At 39.3% G+C, this 19,356-nt stretch overlaps 1 protein-coding gene across 1 annotated transcript in view; it reads right to left on the reverse strand.

The window, feature by feature from the left end:
• Nucleotides 1–19,356, reverse strand: part of FRYL (FRY like transcription coactivator) — a 185,517-nt gene that overhangs the window by 17,421 nt on the left and 148,740 nt on the right. Inside the window, exons 47-54 of the mRNA XM_052641734.1 lie at nucleotides 17,202–17,372; nucleotides 14,947–15,087; nucleotides 13,376–13,573; nucleotides 10,757–10,918; nucleotides 10,567–10,641; nucleotides 10,070–10,246; nucleotides 6,271–6,474; nucleotides 3,505–3,672 (exon numbers count right to left, since the gene is read on the reverse strand). Coding sequence (XP_052497694.1) covers nucleotides 3,505–3,672; nucleotides 6,271–6,474; nucleotides 10,070–10,246; nucleotides 10,567–10,641; nucleotides 10,757–10,918; nucleotides 13,376–13,573; nucleotides 14,947–15,087; nucleotides 17,202–17,372 — 1,296 coding nt within the window. The remainder of the gene's footprint in view (nucleotides 1–3,504; nucleotides 3,673–6,270; nucleotides 6,475–10,069; nucleotides 10,247–10,566; nucleotides 10,642–10,756; nucleotides 10,919–13,375; nucleotides 13,574–14,946; nucleotides 15,088–17,201; nucleotides 17,373–19,356) is intronic.

Here is a 19,356-nt window from a genome sequence, read left to right on the forward strand (position 1 = left end):
CACTATTATATGTAAATGCTGAGAATCAAATTTTCTTGAACATTACCTTATTGCAAAGTGACTCCTTCTCTGTCTCTCTGCCTCACACACACAAACACACACTTTCAAAGTTTCATTTTGTATAAGGAATAATTTCTGGCATGCATGAATTGGTATCTAAACTACTATAAATACTAGAAGAAATCCCTCTGTGGAGGTTCTTCTGATAAACACAAGGATATAATCCCTTCTAGAAGGAATTAGCCAAGTAAGAATATTGGAGTGGGTTGCCATTCCCTTCTCCAGGGGATCCTCCCAACCTGGGGATCAAACCTGGGTCTCCCGTATTACAGGCGGGCAACCTGAGCTCTAGGTTTCCTGTCTTGAGGTAGAATGCTTTAGCTTATTATGGCGTCCTAATATTACACAATTCAAGGGCAGAAATTCAAATAAACATTTCTAGGAATTTTTTCTTTAGTTCATAAAATATTTCATCCAGTGAAGTTAACTGCTTTCCTCATCTTAAGAAACTGCTTTATAGCGATATGTATAGTATCTGTAATTCATATATAACTTTATATAATAGGGGTATGGTTTTATTAGTGCTTTTATACTTTCTTTAAAGGGGCAATTTTGGGTTACGTGACACTATTTGTCACACCAGGAAAAACAAACTAGGCCAACATATCCAACAGACACAAACCTGAATCATTGTTTTGTGGACAACTGTTCTTCTGGTGAATTTTTATGTCAACAGAATTATTTTTAAATGAAATAGTATGTTTCAAAAAATATCCCCATTCTCCTCTGTCAGTGTTACAAAGTTTACAGTGATAAGGGAACACACTATTGTAAAAGGAAAAAACATAGTAAATTTAAAAAGTGTTTTTCCTTCATTTAAAAAAAAGTGTCCTTGGGAACTTGGTAGTGCGTTGGAAGTAGGCCCATTAGATACTGTTGGATAAATGAATGACTCATCTGAAATAACACAATTTCCAGTATGTATGGGAATACATATGAATTTCCAATCAATATGAATGACTTCCAGGAGGTAGCTTACTTACTTACTATGAATACAGCTATTTTAGTAACCAAAACTAAAAGATTTTCCTGTTTGTTAACTATTTGTATAGTTAAAACACAGGACCATTAACCATACTGCTTTTGTTAAAAAGCTATTTTCCATTGTTTCTAATGAGAATGTCTGCTGACTTATAACATGCTATGAGCTATCCTGGACACAACAGCTCAGATGATCAATGAGTAGCTAACGCTCACGTGACAGCCTTCGCATACTGAAAGGAATACAGTCTACTTCAGGTGCAGTTCTGAAGTCTGCTCCCTTCATAAACACCTTCCTGTCCACGCACTCTGTCACTTAAGGCCCCTTATCTCCTCCTAATATGCTTCTGGTGTGTCTCTTCATCTCCGCCTTCTCCAGCCCTCCCTCCACACCTCTGTAAGAGACTAAAACACCGGTCAAACTGTAACCTTGCCCGATGACAGGCTGCAAGCTCCATGGAGGAGGAACAGGTACGAGAACACACTTTCACTTTTCCACAAAAAAGCCGAGACTGAAAAAAATTGACACGATCAGATTATGCCCTTTGGGCTTATAATCTTCTAGTTGTTGCCCGCTGTGTGGCCTCTACGATCACCCTTGTGAGCACCTGGCCCCCTCTAGCTCTTCTCTCCCAATGCTACTCTCTCAGGTCCCCTGCACTCCAGCCCCACAGGCTGACATTTTAGCTCTTCAGATACCTGGGGGCCTTTTCCACTCCTGTTTCCTGGGCCCCGAACTCCCTTTCTCCACACTTACAATGACTGGCTCCTTCTCATCACTTGTTTCCACCAGATGCTACCCTATCTAAGTGTCTCCCTCACCAAGTCCATATTCTCGTTAGATCTTCTTAATACGGTAGAAAAGGGATCACTTTCTGATATATCATTGATATTTTATGTTTTTACCTGTTTACTATGTCTCTCCTGCTCAAATGAAGCTCCATAAACCAGAAGCCTTTGTCTGTCACAGCACTGTGTGCCCAGGGCTAGGACAGAGCCTGGCACATGGCAGGGCCCAGTAAACAAATATGCTTAAATGACTGAGTGCTTGGGTGCCCTGGGTATTCCCACCCAGGTATCTGGGACAGGGCTTGGCACATAACTGGCATCTTTGGAAAGAATGAAGATTTATGACTTCCTATCATTTCAAATAAAGCCCGCCCTTAGTGGAACCCAGCGTGTCTTAGATCCATCCATCTTTCCTCCTGCCGCTGTTGCTCCTCCCCTTCTCTAGAGTGATTCCTGCTGCTGCCTGCACATTCCATGTTATTTCACATGGCTGAGTCTTTCTATGCCATGTCCCTCTGCCTGCAGTGTCTCAAATGTCACAAAGCCTGTTCTTCGCCACGTAACCCCTAATGCACAGCTGATTGGTTCTCACTCTGAGTTTTCACAAAGCCTTGAGCATGTCTGTTTCTGAGTTTCTCATACTGACCTGCAGTGCTTTTTTTTTTTAAAACCTTCTGTCTCCCTTAATAGCCAGTGGACACTCTGAAGACAAGGTCATGCTTTACTCATCTTTTCAGCACCTAATGGAATGCCCAGCATCTAGTAAATCTCAATGAATATTTGTTGAGTTATCTAAGCTTCAGCCATAGTCATATGAACATTTAAAAAAGCTACCCCCTAAAAGCCTTCATTTCAAAATACATCTGCTTACTGTAAAGACGTATGATACACTGTTGGCGTAATAAGAACATGAGATTTCTCCTTACTCAGACAATAAGATCTAATAATTAGACTGGTCTTGCTCTGATAACTATATTAATTTGGTTGACACTGAAAAAAAGTGTAGTATTTTCCTGATACCAGGGCACAACAGCACATATGAAAGAGCTATAGCAATTACAGTTTTTTAAAGAGATATCTACAGTAGTCTTAAAAAGGCAACTAAGAAAACGAATACTCACTTATTTTTGGTCATTAGCTTGGAATCTGGCTTACTTCTCACAGGCCTTTCCAAAAAACATAACACTGGTAGTTCCACAGTCTTTCTAAAAGGTTTCATTTAACCAATCGCTAACACAGCTGGCCTGAGGTTTTCATCCCAATTACAGCACCAATCACACACACACAAAAAAACCAAACCCAAATACAAAGCAAAAAGAGAAGAAAAAAACAAAAGCGGTCCTTCAGCACCCGAGAAGATGCTCCCATCCCCGGAGAAGCGCCGGTATATTAACCTAATCACGTTCTGCAGCAGGAGATGCTCATTAAAAACACTTAGGGTTATTTTTAACCTGTAGGTCATTTCCTTAATCCATCACTTTTTTTTTTTCTTCAGTGATCAGATTTGACTATTGCACTTGGACTAAATCACTTAACCAACAGGTTAGAAATATTGCAAACAAATCAAATAATTAGCATATCAGATGAAAACTCCTTTGAAAGAAAAGCAAGGGGTATCACAGATTGCTAAAAAGAGCCCAGATTGGCCATGCACCAGCCCCCGTGACTCCCCACCTCAGGCAGCTGGCTGTTAGCCTTATCTAGAGAAGCTTCCAAACTGGGGGTCTCATCTCTGATTTGCAGAACTTCTTCTGTGGAGAGGCTGCCAGTGGAATCTTGAGACTGAAGAAGTAAATCAGAATGGTCCTGCAGGGTTTCGTCTGCAGCAGAATCGTTATTTAACTGAAGGAGAGACAGTAAAATAAGGAAACTTGTTTAGGAGTTGGAGATGGTCACTAAGGCTACAAGAAACCTGTGTCATAAGATATTCTGAGGCCATAGTTATAAAGAGCTTCTTTGACTTCCTAAGACCACCTTTCCCCCTTATTTCAGTCTGTATCAGAACTGGTGCGATTAATACAGGCAGCTAGTTCATCAGTAGAAATGAAGTCTCCATTAACACGGATTAAATTTTGCTGAATAGAAACCACCAAAATGGAAGAGCTCTATGTGACCATGTTAATCTTCATCTAAAATTCTTATTTTTACGGTAATGTCTTACGTTTTCAGCTGGCCTAAGGATTCGCGAATGCAGGGGCTTTTTTTGCCTCCCTTGGCTTTGGCACCAAGCACTCAGTGGATTCTCAAGAAGCAGTGTTAACTGGAGGCAGGTGCTTAAGAATGAACTGGCCATTAACTTACTGAGGCACCAATCAATACCACAGAACTTCAATAAGACAAAAAGAGTTAGGACAATGAAGCTGAAATGGCAGGCCAGCATTAGTGGGTTTATGTTCTTTGAAAACTAGCAGTAATCAATTAGAACAGAGAAAACACTACAATTTTTCTTCTTTTAAGCAGGGCTATACATTTTTCATGGATCAATATTTAACATAAGAAAAATCAAGCTCATGATTTCAAGTAGATAAAAGCAGAAGCTAATTTTTTCCCCCTATGAGGAGGAAGTAGCTTCAAATTCTTTCTCAATTTCACTACCACTATAACAGGGCTTCCCAGGTGCTGCTAGTAAGGAACATGCCTGCCAGTGCAGGAGACATAAGAGATGCAGGTTCTATCCCTGGGTCAGAAAGATCCCCTGGAGAAGGGCATGGCAACCCAGTCCAGTATTCTTGCCTGGAGAATCCCATGGACAGAGGAGCCAGGCGGGCGACAGTCCATGTGATCGCAAAGAGTCGGACATGACTGAAGTGACTTAGCGTGCATGCATACCGCTAGGACTAGGGTCGGCCTTATGAAGAGACAGTTCTGCCCCAAGGCTCTCAGGGAAGCTACACTTTGTTCAGCACTTACTATACTGACTTCCCCATGAAATCCCCCTGAGGCAGGTGCTGCCAGGAGTCCTGTTTTAAAGGATAGGTAAAGATAGGTAATGACCACAGTTACACAGTGGTTTGGTGGCACGATGCTAGTCTCTGAGCCTCCGGTCTGACCCCCATTCAGTGAGTCACTGCTGCCAGCAACTCACCGTTCCTTTAAATGCACACAGTCCTGAGGAGGAGCAAGCCTTAGGTGGCATCCAGACTGCCCTGCTCAAATGCACTTACAGGCTGTGTGTCCTGGGACAAGTCACTTAGTCTACAGAGCTGCAATCACTGCGCTTACCTCACATAGTTGAGGGGAGAGGTAGTGACTAATCCATGTAAAACACCGTGACCAGGGCCTGGTGTATCTCCAAAGCTCAGCAAGTGGTAACTACTGCTACTTTGTCAGCAACAGCTTATCACTTGATACGTGACAGGGAGTTAGGGAAAGACATATTGGCATGATGGTGAGATGCCAAAACAGGACAGGTGACAAGAAGCCTGCCACAAACCGACAACTGTACGCGTTGTCTAAAGCCCAGCTCAGCCTGGCCATTCAACAGCACTACCAGCACTTTACCAGCAGACTGAGTGTGTGCAAATGGGCCAAACTCAACAGGGGCGTGACAAAAGGCCCTCATATAAGAGCACTGTAGCTGTGGCTGCACCTGGTCTTCCCCAGCTGATTCCTCATCACATGGGCCACGGTGGCTAATCCACACCCTTGCTCTCTCCTTGTTCTGCCATCTTCAAGTTCCAACCTACTGCCACTGCAAGTTCAGCTTTCCCCTCACTCAGTATTCGGAACAGACAGACCATGCTTATAGCCTTCATTTTCTTGTCTCTCTGTGAATCTCTGCCACTCACCCTTGGAATGTAAGTCAGAACCTCCATATAACTGACTTGATCTTGCAAAGGGAGCAAAGTTGTGCTCTCTCTTTCCACACTGACAAGGAAAGAAAAGCAGGTGGAGAATTAAGCAGTGCTGGTGTTTGCACTGATACCAAAATGTATCATTCAGGGTGAAGGCCTCGAAAAGTGCCCAGCATAGCTCACTGTGACTAGGAGAGAAGCAACAGAAAATAGGTCTCATCAGCTCAGAGGTGCTGTCTGTGCTCAATCGTGTCTGACTCTGTGACCCCATAGTCTAGAGCCCACCAGGCTCCTCTGTCCATGGAATGTTCCAGGCCAGAATACTGGAGTGGGTTGCCACTGCCCCCTCCAGGAGATCTTCCCGACCTGAGGGTCAAACCCGAGTCTCTTGCATCTCCTGCATTGGCAGGTGGATTCTTTTACCACTGTGCCACCTGGAAAGCCCAAGGGGTGCACAGATCAAATGTTTAGTTCCATCATGAATAATGGAACACTCCATTGCTGCTACAGCGTTGTGTTTTCATTTCAGCATGTGCATTTTACCCACAGTGAAATGAAAATCAGAATATCGAGCAATGGTAATTACTAAGTGGGAAGTGAAGACAAAGAGGAGACCAGCTGTCACTGTATAAAAAGCTAAGTGTACCATCTGCGTGCGTGAGAGTATCTGGCTTGCCGTGAGCGCCGCTTCCTCTTCCGAGGACTCGTCTGTGTCCTCCTGGTTTGTCAGGTTCAGGCTGGGGGTGCTGCTGGAGCACTGGTACTCCTGGAGGGACGGTGTGTCCCCTTTGTCAATGCTGTCCAGTGAGCGCCTGCGGACTCCCCAGTTGAAGTTGTCCATACTCTCACCCTGGAAAAGCAAGGCGTCATTTCTAAGACTCAAACACAAGCTTATAAATATAGGGAAGGTAATACACTAGGAGAACATATACCCAGATGAAAAATACTCAGTGTATCGTCATAAGCAGAGATTCAATCAGCCCTTCAATTTTTTGAAACTTTTAAAACATCACTCAATATTACAATATTTAAAGAGATCAAAGTATGTGGTCGATGACCTGTTTTAACTGAATAGGATTCTCTTGACTTTCTATCTAGTGGGGACCAACTAAATCAACTACCTAGGCCATTTCTACTCTAATACACAAACACAAATGAGACCACAAAGAAGACAAATACATTCACAGATGACAACAAATAAATAATCCAGAACGCCAGGCTGCAACTTACCTGCAGCTCCTGGATAGCAAAAAGGAAAACACACAGAATTAGAAAGAACGAAGACACACGTGTAAATATACACTACACTCGTGGGGAAAAAATGCTTGGTGATTTCTCAAACCCAAAGACTGATTCAAGCTCTGGATGAAGCTTTGTGCAGGAAGTCAACACGTGATTCACATTATTTTTTTATGCAGAATATATCGTGGAAAAAGAGACAGACACTTAAAACAACATTTCTATGATACACTCTGGCAACACAAACTTCAGGAAATCTTTAAAATTTACATAGAGTTAATACTGGATACAATGCAAAACCAACTTAAAATACCCACATTCAGTTGACAACATACAGGTTCAACAATTATTTTAGACTGTAGCATGGTTCTAGCTAAATCCAGTGGTAATTTTTTGCTAAAGAGGAGTTTAAAATCAAGATCATAGTTATCAAAACATAACCTAGGTCAACTTCAAAAGGTCAATAGGAAATAAGCAAGTTTCTGCTTTGCCCCACTTATGGATTTATCTAAGTTACGTTTCTGTTATTCCAAGCTGATCCTCCTTTGATAAGGATATAATTCTTATACTCTTTCTTTTTTTTTTTATACTGCAATATGTTTTATTTATTTATTTTATTTATTTATTTATTTATTTTAAATTTTAAAATCTTTAATTCTTACATGTGTTCCCAAACATGAACCCCCCTCCCACCTCCCTCCCCATAACATCTCTGTGGGTCATCCCCATGCACCAGCCCCAAGCATGCTGTATCCTGCGTCAGACATCTGACAAATTACAGTGAGTTGGCTAACAAAATCTGACTTATGTGTCTTCCTTTATCAAGAGGGATTGTCAAGGATAGAGGTTTTCAGATCTTTTTTTTCTTAAATAAAGCAGAGGAATACTCATTTCAAATGAAACATACAATGGAAATCAACTATGCAAAAGTGATAACAAAACCAGGGCTGTGGCAACAGCCCTCAATATGCATTTAGTGAATGAATGAATACACGCTGTTGGCTTTCAAGGCTGGGGAAGATTTTAGAAGTTTCATTAGCAGTTAAGTTTATTTTGTAGCAAAGTATTTACTGTTACCATGTTCAAAGCAAGACTAGGTTTTTAGAAAATCTCTTATCATTTGATTTGGCCTAATTATGAGACCTAAGTTAATATCACCTCAAATTACTGTGACTTAAATAAAAGACAAAAGCATTTTTAATTCATTCTAGGGTTCTATTCAAAAGCCATATTTATTACTAGGAACATTTCAGAGTACTAGATAAACTTGAAAGCAATTATAATGATCTTTAAAAAAAAAAAAAAGGTCAACAAAAAGAAAGAACCTGACCATTACAAAAATGTCAACAGCCTACCTTTAGAGCTTCTAAATTCTGAACTGAAAAAAGCAAATAACTGCAAAAGACTTTAAAATTGGCTTATGCCTGTGAGGTAGGGCAGCAGGTCCCTTGAACCAATCACACTTCCTTGCTTAATTGTGTAGGTTTTTCCTAGTTCCTATAACTTTCGATGTTTTTTAAACTGTGGGAGTGACAGCAGTTTTGGAGGGTGATGACCTGCTCTTTTTGGGAAAAAAAAAAATTGAATAGAAAATATTAGTGTACATAGAGTAAGGGTGCATATTCTTTAAACTTTTAAAGGTGTGTCTACTGAGATGTGATATGTGATGTATTAGCAATGGCTATAGTTTTTTAAAAAAGGCTAAAATCCACTGCCCTATGACACTGAATAATATGTGTTCCTGGGCTCCGAGAACCTGTCCAGCTGCGTCTGGGAATACGTACGTGGTGAACAGTGGCCACCCCTGAGCCAGTGTGAGGGCATCTGCTGGACCCTGAGGCACCGTGGTCATATCCTCACATCCTCGGGGTGGCGGGGGAGAGGAGGGGAGTGGTAGTAGCTGAAGCATACAGGAAGACCTCCATACACTGGTTTCCTATCAAAAGTAATGGTGTAACGTGGTGGAAGCTGTACAGTTCACTCCTCCACCTCACCTATTTGAGTCAAAGGAAACATCCCTTCAAAGGGGACTGATGGATGCGCATGAGTTATACGAGTGACTTGAACATCCTTGGACAGAGGTGTAGCATGACATGGTGTGGATACTTGACAGTAAGGCCTTTGGAGCTCTTGAAGACAGACATTTATAACAATTTTAGGAGGAACATTTCTGTGATCTGTTTGATGTACACGTTTCAGATTTAGGAGTTTGTGGCTTACGGGACTAATGTCAGCTATGGGAATAGGTCCCGAACAGCCTGACACAACCAGGGCGATGGGCAAGCTTATTGCTCATTGATTTTTTTTAGAGATTGGCAAATGTCTCAGTTTGGGCCAAATGAGGTGTGAAAAGAAGTGTGCTGAAAACCTTAGGAGAGTTAACTTCTTCACTTTCCTGAGAGCCTTTATGGAAGTGACCCTCACTTTCTCTGAACACTGCCACGTATGGACATAACCAAGATCACATGAGGTGAAGCCGACTTGCAGAGAAAGGCAGAGCTTAGAGAATGCAAAGAAACAGCCAGGAACTCCACTGAGCTTTGCCTAATAAGCTCTGACTCTGGGCTAGCCCAGTTCTGTAAGCAAGTAAATTCACCTTTTGAGTTGGACTTTCCACTTAGGAAGCATCTAAACTGACACAGCTATCAATTTTCTCTAAACTGAATCAGTTTTAAGGAGCAAGTCCTTGGTATTGAACGAAATGAGGCATTTGAGAGAGCTGGCTCCACCCTGAAGAAGAAAGTGGTGGGTAATGTCCTGGGTAGAATCTCAGTCACAGGAAAGTGTTTGAGAGCGCCAAAGCCACCTTAATCATCAATCTGGTTTCAGGGCCACCCTCTTCAAAGTTGTCTGATAGATTTAAATGAAACTTTTACTCTTCTGCTGCATATTAATTTGTGTGGCTTATGCAAACACTTAAGTCTAAGCACGCCCTCAATTAAAAAATGCTTTTGAAAAAAATCCATTTTTACTCTATATTTTGAAAGATAAAGATGGAAAAAATTAGATGTTCCTTTTATTTCAGACTTATTCTGCTATTGACTAACTGTACTAATCATCTTTAGTTCCCAACTTAGATTTGTACCTTTCGACGTTACACTGCCCCAAAAAAGGAAAGATTATCCTTATTTAATCCTGTGGTTAAATCCTTCATTCTCATGTAGCTGTAGCTATTCTATAAATATTATGAAAGCCCATATCCTTACCTCTGCATCTTCCAACTCAACATCTAAAAAGTCAAAATCCTTAAATACGCCAAACTGTTGTTCGCTGCTATTATCTTCCACAGCTACTTCTTCCTCTTGAATTATGTCGTCTGTTGCAGAAATGAGGCTAGTTTGTTGGTCACCAACTTCCAAATCCTCGTTAGAAGAAAATACAACCTGACGCCCAGCCAAAAACAAAACAGAACAGGCCGTCCATTAGCTCTGTCACTCTGAATATGGGACATCAGTGCCCTAGGAGCCACTGCAGGCCTCTTCTGTCAGTGAGCTCAGAGTTTTAATTTGGGCAAATGTCTAACTGTGTGAATACTGAATTAGCACAGTGGCCAAGTGTCACAAAGGCAAGTGACAATGTTTTCATTCTTAGTCAACACCGTTAAGAAGAGACAAACAAGGAGACACAAAAATTTCTGTTTCTTCATGGACTAACACTTCTAAGATTTTTCAAAACCCTTACACAGGTTTTCATGATTACTCACCGATGGATTCTTTGGAAGGCCAGACTCTGGACCACAGAGAGAAAGCACATTCATTAGCTTTTCTCTTGTTCTTCGCTAAAGAGGAAGAAAAAAATGCAAACGTTAAGATTACTGATGAAAATAAGGCAAATTCTCAAGTTCTCACACATACCATAAAATTGATTCATCTGTTCTATGAACTTTTATGTACCTGTGATAACTGTGGCCTCTTCCAACTAACAGGCACCAAGGCATTAGAGTTAGAACCGGAAGAAGTGGAGGAAGTGCTTCTCGTCACTGCGATCACTTTGGGCTTCCCATTCCTACCAGCTGCACTGTGCTGATCACCATATTTATTTCCAATAATTGGTGTCTACAAAGAAATAAATTGCCAGTGTTTCACTCACACAGTTCAACATAAGTGGGTTAATAGTGTATCTGTGATGACATTTTTTTACAAACAATCAAAAAAAACAGCATAAGGAGAAAGATTACTTAGCAAAGGCAGATTCTACAAAAATCAAAAGTAACAATGATACTTTTTTTTTTAATAGTAAGATTTCACTTTATCGGAAACAAGACTCTGAGGAGACTGTTGGAGAACTTATTCCTACTTTAAAAATAGATCTGTTGTCTTTAAAAACCACTGTCTACATCTTTCCCCCCATGATTATAAAATATGTCCTCTTTGAAACCTCAGAGATACAAAAATGATTTTACAAAATCACCTGTCATCTCACCACTCAGAGTTAATGTTGGATAACAGTTTGGTCAGACTTCCCTAGTAGCTCAGACGGTATAGAGTCTGCCTGCAGTGCAGGAGACCTGGGTTTGATCCCTGGGTTGGGAAGATCCCCTGGAGAAGGAAATGGCAACCCACTCCAGTATTCTTGCCTGGGAAATCCCATGGACAGAGGAGCCTTGCAGGCTACAGTCCCTGGGGGCACAGAGTCGGACACGACTGAGCAACTAACACACACAATATTTTGTCGGTTTTTTATGTAATTGTTAAGTCTGTGTCTAAAAGTGCTTTTGCAAATATTCAAGATAAGTAACAACTGCAAAGTGAAAGCTATCATATCATGTCTTATTGCAAATCTAATATATGACATTTCCAAAATTTATTTCAGTAAAATTCCATGATGAATCCAAAACGGTGCTTACCTGGCTTTGTGAAGTGTCTCAAATTTGCACTTGAATATAATTTTAAGCTCATCTGCATGTCATCCAAGTCCCTTTATGATCTGGTTCCTGCTTATGTTCCCAACTTCAACTTCTACCACTCGCTTCTGAACTTTGCACTCGATCAAAGCTGAGTTTGTTTCTCAAGATATGGCACCTTTATGGACCTTTGTGTTGACACATATCCCCTCCTCTGCATGGAACACGCACCAAGCAAACCCTGAGGCACTTTGAACGCTGCCTCCACACTTCAAAGGAGGCCCACGCTGATGCCACCACCACGTCTGGGTAATTACTCTTGGACACTTACTCAATGATGTTGATTTGTTTCTTTGCCCGTCTCCAATTGCTATATGGGAGTCCCTAGACTGAGCAAGACTCATTGCTGTTCCTCTAGTATATCTTCAGTGCCTACACATAGCAGGTACTTAGGAATTTTTGATGAAATAAATTGAAATTAAGTATCTGATATATATCAAATGTTCTGAGGATTCATATTATTCTTCAAACAAAATAATTGTTACATTATCAATTTCTGACTCAGAAGAATAGCAAAGCTAGTTTCTCTATAATATTCCCATGCTGTGTACTCCATGTTAGGAATTCTCAGGTGATATTAACTAAACACTAGCAACAAAAATACTTTATATCTTAAAAAAACATAAATCAACCAGCTTCAGATAAATTCAACACCAAGTGCTGTGCTGTGCTTAGTCGCTCAGTCATGTCTGACTCTTTGCCCACAGACTGTAGCCCTCCAGGCTCCTCTGTCCGCGGGGATTCTCCAGGCAAGAATACCGGAATGGGTGGCCACCGTCCCCTTCTCCAGGGGAACTTCTGACCCAAGGATCGAACCCAGGTCTCCTGCACTGCAGGCGGATTCTTTACCATCTTGAGCCACCAGGGAAGCCCTCAAATACCAAGACTAAACTGCAAATTTAAAAAAAAATCTGTATTATCCTTTTCAATTAAAATGTGAGTAGATTTTCAACTGCTATCTTTCTTAACTCCCCCTACCCTGCAAAATACTTGATAACTTCCCTCTTAAACAATTCCTGCTGGTCTGTTCCCAGACTGATCTCCCTAAAACACAAATCCTAGTATTTTCTACTCCAGCTAAAAATCCTTGAAAAGCCACTACTACTTCAAGATATAACCATCTCGTCCGGCAATATCCTCATGATTGTGCTGCCCCCTATGGCTTCAGCTTTCTCTCTCATCACACTACTCTATCCTCTGTGCTACACGTTCACGGTAGGCCATGCTAAATAGAATTTTCCAGAGCACCATGCTTCCTCACACTTACAAGCCTTCATTCACATGTGCTGCTTTTTTCTGGGATTAATCTCCCCTGCCCACACTTCCATGTACGCTCCCATTTAGTCAGATTAAGTTAGATGGACATGCTATGTAGTCCTATAAAACTTTGAACTTACTTGGCAACCAAAGCACTGTGTTTCTTTGCCTATCTCCTCAAGAGGCTCCAGGCGTGCTGAGAGTACGCCTTTTCCCCCTGCCCACCTCGTTTTCAGGGCACCTGTCACAGCATCTCCCGCTGAGTATGGGCTCAATCAGTGCTTGATTAATGACAGAATGAACAAATGAACATTTCTAATACAGTGCCTTTACCAATACCTGAGCATCTTACCTCAGATATATCAAAATGAAAATCCAAGGTCTTCCCAGGCAACTCCTTAGAGACATTATTAAAAATTTTAGTGAAGGATATCTCAGGAGAGCCCATATCTCCTCCGTAGGTCTTGGGGATATCGTTGGGCACGACAAGGCTGGCTGAGCGGGACACCACCAGTTTTAAGATGTTAAGGGCTTCCTTCCAATAAGGACTCTGGTTTCAAAAATTAATAGACATATAAAAGTTACAAATACATATGTAACTAAGAACAAAAGCTCAGTTACACTGTAGACAGTAAAAATATTATTTCTATAAAAATTCCTTGTCAATTATTCATTTTTACTCTGAGGTCCTTAACTGAGGGTCTGAGTTACACAAGGATAGAAAATAAGTTATTATTTCTACTGTTAGATTTATAAGATATTATATGCATAATAATGCTAACAACTCAGGATATTTTGCACTGTTCTCAATAAGTGCTTTATAAATGTTATTCATTAAGAAAGTCTAATACAGTGATCTGGCAGTAGGGGTAAGCCAAAGGGTCGTATGTATGTGAACTTTCTAGATGAATGAAGTACATGGCCCTAAGACTCTAAACTTAAAATGTTTTAAGCCTCAGTGATAAACCATTTTTAATGCATAAGATTTCTTAGACATAAAAATATTAAAATATTTTTAAAATTTAGGTATTTCTTAATGACTCAAGCCCCAAATAATAAGCATAAGTGCTGCGCTAAAACAATCCTCTCAGTGATTCCTGACCTGTATAGGGTGAGCCTTCCCCCTCATATATGGTGGCAGTGTTTCTGAGTTATTGTTCTGCTTTTCATTTTGTATATTTCTACCAGTATAATTTAGGAATGATTTACATGACAGATGTATAGGTGGAGAGGAATCAATGTCTAATTAAGAACTTAGAACATTTCTCTTTTACCACCTACTGAAAAGAATCATGTAAAAAAAAAATGACTTTTTTTCTTACTTGTGGTACTAAAATCACACCTGAACTTTTTATTATACATATTGTTTCATAGTTAACAGTTCTGAACCAGGTAAAATATTACTAAAAAAAGGAAGTGAAAAAATCCTTAGCAGACCTGAGTTTTCCAATTTATTTTAATAACATCTCGATATGAAGCCATCTAAAGCACAAAATATTAGTGATAATAGAAATGTCCAAATGATATTGTGACAATTTAAGCACATCACTATAGAAACAGTTTATCTTTAATAAAATTAAATAGAAATCATTTTTTTTTTCTTATGGAAAAGATTAGGAGCTCTGGGTACTGTAAAACGGGTAAGCCTCTTCAGGGATGTTCCTGTAAATTATACTGGTAGTAGTGTTCTAAATGTAAAAGAATGCCTAAATGTACTTGCTTGTTGAATCCTACCATTCAGATTCTGCTTTATGTCATTCACATTGAGAACATTTTCCCATCTCATAAATATTCCTGAAAACATGGTTTATAAACTAACCACTTCCCCTGTTCTTAAGACATTTAAGGTGTTTCCAATTTTTTATGTTTATATACTGTTTTTGAGATGATCACTTTCTATACACAAGAATTGTAGCTACTCACCTGTACATATTTGCCAATAATCTTTATGATCTCCAGATTAAACTGCTTTACTGGGGCAGCGGAGAGGTCAATGTGACTCAAAAGACTGTAGATGATCTGTAGTAATGACTGCTGCATACTAGACAGTCCTTTTTCTAGCAGCTAAAAGTAATATTAAAAATAAATTTCAGTCAGGTTCAAGAAAATTCCATTGTATTTACATTACTGATGTTGAAAACCACAATACAGTTAACCTGAGTTTATGGTCAGATTATCAGAAATCCAGAGAATAATGAAGGTAAAAGGTAATGTCTATTATTGTTACTTGTCCTTGCTTCAGAAAGGAGAATTAGGTAGATTGTTTTTTCTTAACCTTAGTGTTTACTTTCATACCCTTAACTAATTTAATTGAACATCATTTATTTAAAAACTGCTCTACCACCATTACCAAAGAATAACTAACTATTCCCAAGCCATTCCCATCAGCTGATGACTACCCATGTAATCTTGGACAAGCTTCTTAACCTCTCTGAGCCCTGATTTTTAAAATAAAAAGTGATACCATTTTCCTATTAGGGTTTGTGGGACAATTAAAATTATATCTGTGTAATTTTAAATACATGTAAATAATTTTAGAACTGTTGTTAGTGATAATCTGAGATTCATTAATAATCATAGAACAAGGATAACTTATACTAATAAGAGTAACATTTGGGGCAAAGCATTCTCTTTACAGACTGGAAATATATTGCCCATATGTGTACCCAAAAGGCTCTACTGCGCCAGTGTCAGACCTTAGAACCCCACAGGTCAGTCTTGAGGACAGCTAGTGTTACTCTGTGATGATGTGCTCAGTTGTGGCCGACTCTTTGCAACCGCATGAACTGTAGCCCACCAGGCTCCTCTGTCCCTGCAATTCTCCAGGCAAGAATACTGGAGTGGGTTGCCATTTTCTTCTCCAAGTGTTAGTGTTTGGCTTTATGGTGGCACAAAAGTGAAAGCTGGATTAAGGCACTTAAACCCAAAGGAGCTTAGGTCTTAGGTCTGGCTTTATGTTGGCTCTTGTCCCAAAGGTACAGGTATAAGATAAACCTAGTGATGCACATTCATTCATGTCAGGGAGCTCTCAGGCAGACAGCTCACTCTGTCAGCTCACTGAAATAAAGGTGATGGGAGTAAACCTATCAAAACCAATACCTTAAAAATTCACACCATCTTGAGCACTTTATGATGGGCACCATCAGTGACTTGGATAAGTTATACAGTGCTGTAAGCAATACTTAAACGCTTATTGAGTTACAAATAATTTAAGTCTTTTTGTGTGTTAGGTTTAATCTCTAGAGGTCAACTTTCTAAAAAGGAAGATATCACTTTATTGCTGACAGACATTTTTAGTGACTAGGAATTTCTTCCTTTTGAAGGTCTCTGGTATTCTCTACTCAGTAACTTACTTTCCTAGGCACAGAGTTACTTCTTCAACAAATAAATACAGTCGACCCTTGAATAATACAGGCTTGAACTGTGTGGGTCTGTTTATATGCAGATTTTTTTCAGTACCACAGCAGTACACGACTCACAGTTGGTTGGATCGCGGATGTAGAGGGCTGACTACGATATACTCGAAACTGACTGTATGGAGAGTTAGCACCCTTAATTCCAGTGCTGTGCAAGGTCAACTGTGTTAACTTTTTATGCTGTTCTAGGACTAGTTTTAAATTCTATTTACTGGCCCCCCATCATATTTTAGATTAGGAGGTAAACATATCACCAGAATAAATACTTGCCCAGCAGAAATGGCTTTATATGCTATACTATTATTCTAGAAAGAATTTCAAAGCCAAGAGCTAATTTACAGAAACAAAAAATGATAACCATTTCCTAGGATCAGGACCATGGAAAAAAAAAACCCATTTTCCATTTTTAATAAAGGTGAGGTTTATATTATTTTGAGTTTTGTGTTATTTAAAGACAGTGAATGCAGAAATACATTCAAAAACCCATTTTCCACTTTAAATAAAGTTGAAGTTTACATTATTTTGAGTTTATACCACTTAAAGACAGTGAATGAAGAAGTAAACATTGAAAATGAAAAAAAAAACACCTCATTTGTACTTGAACAATATTACCTATATGTTTTTTCCTCTTAAAAAAGATGTTACCTCTATTCATCCTTAAATGAAATTTGAAAATTAGTATTAGTGCTGCTCTAGAAATAAATACTCTTGAAAATTCTGTCACAGACCAGTTGAAAGATCCTTTTATGGGGGTAAATTTACCTCTGCAAGATAAGTCACAAGACTAAACGTAGTATCTGAGAAGGAGTCGTGCAGGTATCTGCACACTACGTTGATCCAGTTCGAACAATCTCTGGAGTACGTGTGTGTACTGTACAGGCTCATCATGTGCGCCAGGTTGACAAGTGTTGGGCATTTTTCTTCTGCACAAACCTAAAAAAACGACAAAAAAATTTCATTTACTTAACGACATTAAACATAATTTTATTCAATGTATTCATTTAATGAAATAATTTAGATATATATGTTGAAGCATTAATGCATTTTATCTCAATACAGAAGTTAAACAGAAAAGGAGAAAGCACAAGGCATCCTTGAGGGAATGATTTAGATAATATGGAAAGATGGTTAATATGTCAAGCACTTCCATGGGTGTTAAGTACACAGCTTTCTTTTCAGTCCAATATTCTAGAAAAATGTATTTGGTAAAAACCTAAACATTTTTGTAAATCCTACATATCATTTTGTAAAAAGAGTTTTATCTTATAAAATCCATATAAGTTTCAAAGTACAAGAAACTAAATAGGCAGACTCAACCAGGAAATCCTCAGGGAGGTTCAGAGTTGCTGTGCCAAAGAAGTGCTTTAATCTCAAGGTGTTTAGGGTATGTCACCAAAGCAGTCAGCTGCAGAAGCCTCAACATGTGTGATACAGTAAAAGGACTTAATTGGAGGGCTGATAAAACGCTTGAGCCCTGCATCTCCAATGTTCAGCTAAAGCTCTCAAGGTCCTTGGCCAGTCATTTATAGGCTGGTACAAAGTACACTGACTTTCTTAGAGTTTGCTTGATATGGTATTACAGTATCTGAATCCACAAATGTTTGGGAGAATCTAATGGGCCAAATGCACCTTCCTTGTCTGTTCCCTGAGTCACTGCTGAGGATGTTCCTTAACCTCCTCCAAGGATAACTGAACAGTGAAGAACTGGAAAAGGGCCATGTTAGTCTCAGCTATCATGAAAGGATAGCCGTGATGTAAGTGTAGTTCCCCTTTTTTTCATTTTCCTCCCTTATTCTTCCATCTTATTTTCACAAACTGCCTAAAGCATTTGATAAAACTAGAGTATTACCTTTTAAAATATATATAAATTTTCAACTTTCAGATGACTGTAACTGACTTTTATGCTTATTCATCATGCAGACAATATCACTGGATAAGCCCAAGATATGAAGGTGTGCAAGACTCTGCAGAAACTTAACATAGTACCTTGGAAGTTATTTTATAAAATCATTCAAAGCAGTTGTTTTCATGCATGAGCCTTTTACTCATAAAAGAAACACCAGGAAGAAAAAAGAAAAAGTTGGTTGATATTTCAAAATAACTTGTATTTCACTTATATTTCAAGATATAATTACTTGTATTTCAAAATATAGTAATTTTTCACACTATTTTATAAAACCATATAACTTTATAATTTCATAATCTGTTACTCTTCAGCAAAAATTTTTAGTTTGAGGTGAATTCTTTAATCTTAGCTTGAAGAATGACATTCTGATAGAATTCTTATCTTCTTAAAGGATATTTTTTTGAAAGAATGATTTTTTAAAACCTAGCTTTTGAAAAGGAAGACATTCTTTGGAGTGTAGGCCGTGCAATTTTATAGTAAAGCAAGACCAGCTTAATTTTGGAATTCTGGAATTACCAGGTTAAATTATGAGCCACAAAGAGTTATGTTTTATAACAAAACTTTTTTAGCATGCTATTTTTGCCATAATGAATAGCTAAAAAGGACAATATTTGTTCCAAGTATTGCCTCATTTTGAAATGCTGTGCTCTCCATGGGCACAAACAGCAGCCGCAGTGATATTTGCATAATGAGGAAGCACATAATGACGGAAAATCACTCTCAACAGTTGAAGTGAGAGAATGATTAAGGCATCAATTTAGTCCACATCCTGCAGGTTGCTGAAAGCCCACAGAGGGAACCTTTGTGTGCCACTCAACAGGAAGAAAACAGACTTCACAGCAGTTTATGACTCACAGAAAGCCATATAATTGATTTCTTAAAAACAAAAGATAGTTGGGACATTCCTGTGCTTTGCCTCGGTCATGACAGCAGAGGCTTGGAGCTCAAGGGGCTTCCATGGTCTTCTGGCCACACTGCTTCTCACCTGCCCCAGCACTAAGCAAATTACTC

The sequence above is a fragment of the Budorcas taxicolor genome, chromosome 6 (genome assembly GCF_023091745.1).
Source record: "Budorcas taxicolor isolate Tak-1 chromosome 6, Takin1.1, whole genome shotgun sequence".
Classification (NCBI taxonomy): domain Eukaryota; kingdom Metazoa; phylum Chordata; class Mammalia; order Artiodactyla; family Bovidae; genus Budorcas; species Budorcas taxicolor.